The sequence below is a fragment of the Babylonia areolata genome, chromosome 21 (assembly GCF_041734735.1).
Source record: "Babylonia areolata isolate BAREFJ2019XMU chromosome 21, ASM4173473v1, whole genome shotgun sequence".
Lineage (NCBI taxonomy): Eukaryota > Metazoa > Mollusca > Gastropoda > Neogastropoda > Buccinidae > Babylonia > Babylonia areolata.
Window position 1 is genome coordinate 37,820,343 of NC_134896.1, and position 6,000 is coordinate 37,826,342.

At 39.4% G+C, this 6,000-nt stretch overlaps 1 protein-coding gene across 1 annotated transcript in view; it reads right to left on the reverse strand.

Moving 5' to 3' along the window:
- The window catches only part of LOC143296180 (REST corepressor 1-like), a 29,061-nt gene extending 23,261 nt beyond the window's left edge, over window positions 1-5,800 (reverse strand). The window contains exons 1-2 of the mRNA XM_076607989.1: window positions 5,612-5,800; window positions 5,405-5,461 (exon numbers count right to left, since the gene is read on the reverse strand). Of these exons, the coding sequence (XP_076464104.1) occupies window positions 5,405-5,461; window positions 5,612-5,714 (160 nt within the window). The 5' untranslated portion in view covers window positions 5,715-5,800. The remainder of the gene's footprint in view (window positions 1-5,404; window positions 5,462-5,611) is intronic.
- Between the last annotated feature and the right edge of the window lie 200 nt (window positions 5,801-6,000).

Here is a 6,000-nt window from a genome sequence, read left to right on the forward strand (position 1 = left end):
TGTATAAGATCACCTCGTAGTTGTCTACCCTTCAGTGAATGAAGGTTCAAAAATTTTAGTCTGTCATGATAATTCATTTCTTTTCATTCCTTCAGCAGTCTAGTTACACGCCTCTGGACTCTTTCGAATAGGATGGACTGCCTCTTTAGGCTTGCAGGACCCCAGATAACGTTTGCATATTCCAGATGTGGTCTCACAATAGACTTGTACAGTTTAGTGAATGTGTCTTTGTCTAAGAACGTGAAGGCTCTCCTTACCATTCCTAGCACTTGGTTTGCCTTACCAACAATTTGATTGATGTGTGGGTCAAAATTAAGATTTTCATCAAACGTAACACCCAAATCTTTTTCTTCGTTACATCTTGTAATTTTTTTAACATTTTTATCCAGCTTCATTTCATACTTATTTGCAGGGTTTTTCTTCCCCATATGTAGAACATTGCACTTTGACACATTGAAGAATAGGTTCCAGGTCTCTGACCACTCTTGTAGTTTGTTTATGTCATTTTGGATGGTGGAGTGTTCCTTTGCTGTGTTCATTATCTTGTTATCATCAGCAAAGATGTGGCACATACTCTGCAATGTAGAGGGCATATCGTTTATAAAGACAGTAAAGAGGATGGGGCCTAATATGCTACCCTGGGGTATACCACTCAGTACTTCTGCTTTTTCCAACTTAGCATCCCCTACCCTCACTCTCTGTGTGGGCCCTTTAAGGAAACTTCTAGTCCATTTCAAAATGGAGCCACATACTCCATAGGCAGTGAGTTTGGTAAGTAGCCTCTCGTGTGGGACCTAATCAAAAGCCTTTTTAAAGTCAATATAGATGATATCTACAGGTTCCCCTTCGTCGAATATATAGAGTGTAAGCCTTTCCATTACTTGTAGTAACTGTGTCACACATGACCTTTTCTTTCTAAAACCGTGCTGGCAATCAGCATAGAGACCATTATCAGTGAAATGTGAAACGACAGTATCTCTCACTAGACTTTCTAATACTTTGCATAATACACAGGTAAGTGAAACTGGACGATAGTTTCCTGGGTCTATTTTCCTCCCTTTTTGAATATTTCCGTCACCTCAGCCGTCTTCCAGTCCTCGGGTAGAATTCCAGTCTCAAGAGATGTGCTGAACACAATACTGACAGGGCTGGCTATCTCATTACACACTTCCCATAGGATTTAAGGAGGGATACCGTCTGGACCCTGTGCTTTATCAGGATTGAGCTCTTTCAGTTTCTGTTTTACCGCTTCGCTGGTAACTCTGATGTCGCTAACTGATATGCCCTGTGAATAAGAACATTCGTTCAAGTTAGGTACATTGCTCACATCTTCATGCGTAAATACACTTGAAAAGAATTTATTCAAAACATCAGCCTTTTCAGCATCAGCAGTAGCCATGGAGCCGTCTTCTTTTTTCAAAGTGCTTATGCCGGTACTGTTTTTGAGCCTCTCTTGGGTATATTTCCAAAATTTCTTAGGGTTGGTTTTGCACTCTTTAGCAATGTCCTTTTCTGTCTCTTTTCAGCATTTTTGTACATAGATTCCGTTCCTTTATGAAACTGAGATAATCTCAACCAGATTTGGTATTCAAATATCGTTTAAATAATTTGTGCTTTTTCTTAATTATTCTCATTGTTTTCTTACACATCCACATGGGTATCAGCTTTTTCTTTTTGTGCCTTTTCACCTTGGGTATACATTTCTCCATTCCCTCAAGGAGGTCATTTTTGAATTTTTGCCACATGTCTTCTACCTCGTTTGTAGGCAATTGTGACCAGTCTGTTTCTCTTAGAAACTCTCTCAACTGATTGTAGTTACCCCTCTTAAGATTGTATGCATACTTGCATTGTTCATCATTTGTTTCACTGGTAACATTCAACTCAAAAACTAAGACATCATGATCGCTGCTGCCAAGTGGGTCTTGGTGTCCAATCTCAGAAATCAGAGTTACATCGTTTACAAGCACCCAGTCATCCAAAGCAGGGTTCTGGTTTTCTCTCCTCCTTGTGAATTGCTTCACTTGTTGGGTGAGAAAAGCATCTTGTAGCCTCATTTTAATTTCCTCCCCATTCTCACCTGAGAAATTTCCATCCCATCTTACAAACGGGAAATTGAAGTCACCCATGACATATACTCTATCATACTTTGATATGAAATCTGACTCAAGCATGTCAAAAAGTTTCTTGTCGTTTTCCTCATCAGATGTGTTTGGGCTGTGGACATTTCTATCATTTTTTGTGTGGAATGTGCACCACACACTTTCACGGCATCCCAGAGTATCAAATTCATCGCATTCCCTAGCGCTGAGTCTCTTATCAATGTAAAGTGCTACTCCTCGGTGGGGGTTTTTGTTCATAAACATATCGTACTGATCATTCAATTGGTAATAAGACATTGGTATATTGGGGTCATTTTTTTTTAATGACTTCTGTCATTGCAATGATACATGGTTGGTCTGAAGCAATTCTACCGTTCAGTTCATCTTTTTTATTTAGGATACCATAATCACAATTTGAGTAAAGGACTTTGAAATTACTCATCTTATTTTTTCTTTTTGATTTCCTTCTTTCTTTCGCTCTCTCTTTCTTTCGCAGCTTTCTATTTACATTCTGACTTTGACTTCCATTTACATTATTTACACTATGTACATGTTGGTTACTGAGTCATTGCCACGAATCCCCCTCCTCGGCTGAGCCAGAGGAGGCAGCCCCACCAGTCGCTTCAAGTGGGCAATCATCATCATCCAAATCCTCAGGTCGTGTTTGTTTCTTTGGTCTGTCCTTGTTTCCCTTACCCTCAGTACCTGTCCCCGCTTTGAGCAGGTCCTCATTGTCTTAATCAAAATCATTCTCCTGTCTTTGGGCTGGTGTCTACGTTTTGGATCCGATTTGTTTTCCTTCTTCTGCTTCAGTGTTACAATCCGTCCATTTCTGATGGCAAGATTTTCTTCTCCGTCTGCTTTTCTTCTCTTCAGCTACTCTCTCAGTTTTTTTCCTTCCTCTCTCTGTTTGACAGTGGTGTCCTGATTTATGTAGATCTTGTCTTCATGACGCACATTATCATTTAGTTTTCTTGCATTCTTCATGATTTCTCTCTTTTTTTCTTCAGTTTTCACTGAGATTTTCAGGAGCCTTGGTTTATCATCTTTCTTCTTCTTGCCTAAGCGGATGGGACCTTGTATGTCATCTCGGTCCAACTCAACCACTTGATCTATCAGTTCCCTCACTGCTCTCAGATCATCCAGCTTTCTGTCCTTGATTTCAGCTTTAGTACTCTCTCTCAGACTGACCACAATTAGATTTTTCTTACGTTTGTGAATTTCTTTTTGCTCATTCATTGCCTAAGCTATTTTCCGATCAACGACTTCTTCTATCTTTTCCTCAAGTTTTGGCCCAATGATCTCATGGAAATGCCTTTCCATTTCATCCATTCTACTGTTCATTGACTTTACCATTGGTATGAGTTGCATGAACTGATCGAGCTTTGCTTCATCTCTCGTCACAGGCTTTCCTCCCTCACTTACACAGGGGGTGCAGACCAGGTTCTTGTTGGTGCTTCTGGCAAACTCATCATGTTCTTTATCGCTCAGTTTAGCACATTTTTGGTGAGCCCATTTTTTGCATCCATAGCAATGAATTGACTTTGATGGCATGTGGTCATCTTCTGTAGGGTCATTACAAACAAGGCAAGGCCATGTCATGTGATTTGCAGATGTACTGCTGGTCTTACGGGTAGCTCTTGTACCAATGGCACCATGCGAGGGCGGGCCCCCTCTGCCTTGACCACCTGCTTGATTCCCTCTACTAGCCGTTTCAATACATCTGAATACAATTTTGTTAGCAAAACACGAAATTGTGTATTAAAGTACTTACCTCTAGATAGGCAATCGCAGTAAAGGAGCCAAGTGTTAGAAAAACAAGTAACAAAGTGTTTGGAAAAAAACAAACCAAAAACAAAAAACAAAACTTCATGGGAACTTGTCACTTGACGGAAGTTCAAATTGGTGCGAGTGCGAGTAGTGAGCACCGTGGAAAGAAAGTTGAATTTTGTCCAAGAAACTTCGCAACATGCTAAAAGCTGACAATAGAACTATTGCCTGCTATTTTAGGACTCTTTCTCAGTCATTTATAACATATTTAGGGTTGGAACATTGTTGTGCGGCTTAATTTTGCCTATCAAAATCGTAGCGCTGGAAAAATCGTCATCATCTTTGAAGCACAACCAAATGGTTTTGCATGCGTGGCAATACATGTCTTACTGTCCTACCTATTCATAGCAAGCAGGATTGTACAATGTCGGTAGGTTTGCCCAGTGGGCATCCAGTCTGCTCTTAAGAGTGTTGACTGTAGGTGCTGTAACTACATAGTCTGGAAGGTTATTCCAGGTGTTGATGACATGTTCTGCAAAGTAGTTACTTCTGATGAGCAAATGGCTATGTCCCTTGTAGACTTTTAGGCAATTGCCCCTTGTGTCCCTACTTTCCAGTGGTTAAAATACTGGTTTTTGTACTTTGTAGATGCCATGGATGTATCTTATTTCAGAATTTGTTCAACCTACGTGAACACAATCTGACAATGAAGCACAAACTTCTACTGTTCCTCTACTTCCAGTCACTCAACGACTCACACAAAAATGAAAAAAAAATTCAGGGGTATTTTATAAACACATGTTGACTTGATTTTTTAGGTCTCATTTACAAAAATGAATTTCATGCTTCATTTGTGAGAATGTGTGAGTACATCTGTATGTGTGTGCCCATGTGCACACATGTACATGTGTGTTTGTGGGAGGAGGGCAAGGAGGAAGAAGTGTGAGTTGTGAATATGTGAATGATGTTACACTGTTTTAAAACTGTAATTTTAATAACATTAAGTCTATATCTCAAATATTTTCTTTTATTCCCCCTCCCTCCAATGAGTTAAGACCACTGTGCAAGCACTATAGTCAATATCATTGCACATTCTTTTTTGTATTATGATTTATATTCAGTTTTTCAGTTGTTCCATCATATCTACTCTGGCTGAAAAGCTGCTAAAAATACAAAAGCCTCATGTCAAAATTATTTTCTCTTAAAAGTTAAAACTGTAAGCGATTTTCAAAAGCTGTGAAAATGAGCTGACATCTTCCTAAGGGTAACAACCACGATACAGTCATAGTTAAAATGTGATGATTGTTACTTCCCCTCTATTTCTGTGCCAGTCAGTGTAAATGTACAAGAAAGAAAATCGCTCGGTTTTCATTGTTATCAACTTCGTCCCCTACTCTGTTCCTTTTCTGCCTTTTGTCATTTTCTGCTTTGTCCCTAATGAATGCTAAATAGAAGGTATAACGCTTCTGTATTGAGGCAGATCAACCTGTTTTAACAAAGACATGTGTAGCCTGACTGACAGGGAAATGACTTACTTGGATCGTAACTTGGAATTTCGGCTTGATATTCTTCTCCAACCCGACTCTTTTTTTCTGCAAAATAAAGCAAATTATCTTTTAAAAATTCATTCGTGTCACAGAAAAAATCCAGGCGTTTTCAACTGTGGTGGCACCAAAAAAAAAAGAGCAAAATGTGCGTCCAACGACGAAAAAAAAAATGTATGGCTAACTCGATGCGCTTACCTGGGTCTTCTGAGCTGTCACTGTATTCTGAAGAATTCGGACTGGGACCTCGTGAACGCTTACCATTCCGGGACGTGAGAGGGTTTTTATCAGCCATGACCATATCTATTTTGTCTGTCCACTTTCGATATTTTTGCTTGATTTTTTTTCAAGCGTAAGAGGCGATTCGGCGAACTTGTAATTCTGTGAGATCGCACGCTGACGGAAACATCGACACAAAGCACTCCGTCATTCATTCCTACGCTATCTGAAATAGATCTTATGTTTTGACCAGAAAAAATAATGACTGTTGATCATAACGGCAATTTCGTATTGAAATCCACATTAGCTTTAATATATTTCTCTGTAATTCCTTTATTATAGGAGATTTATTTCTCTTTTCTGATAAA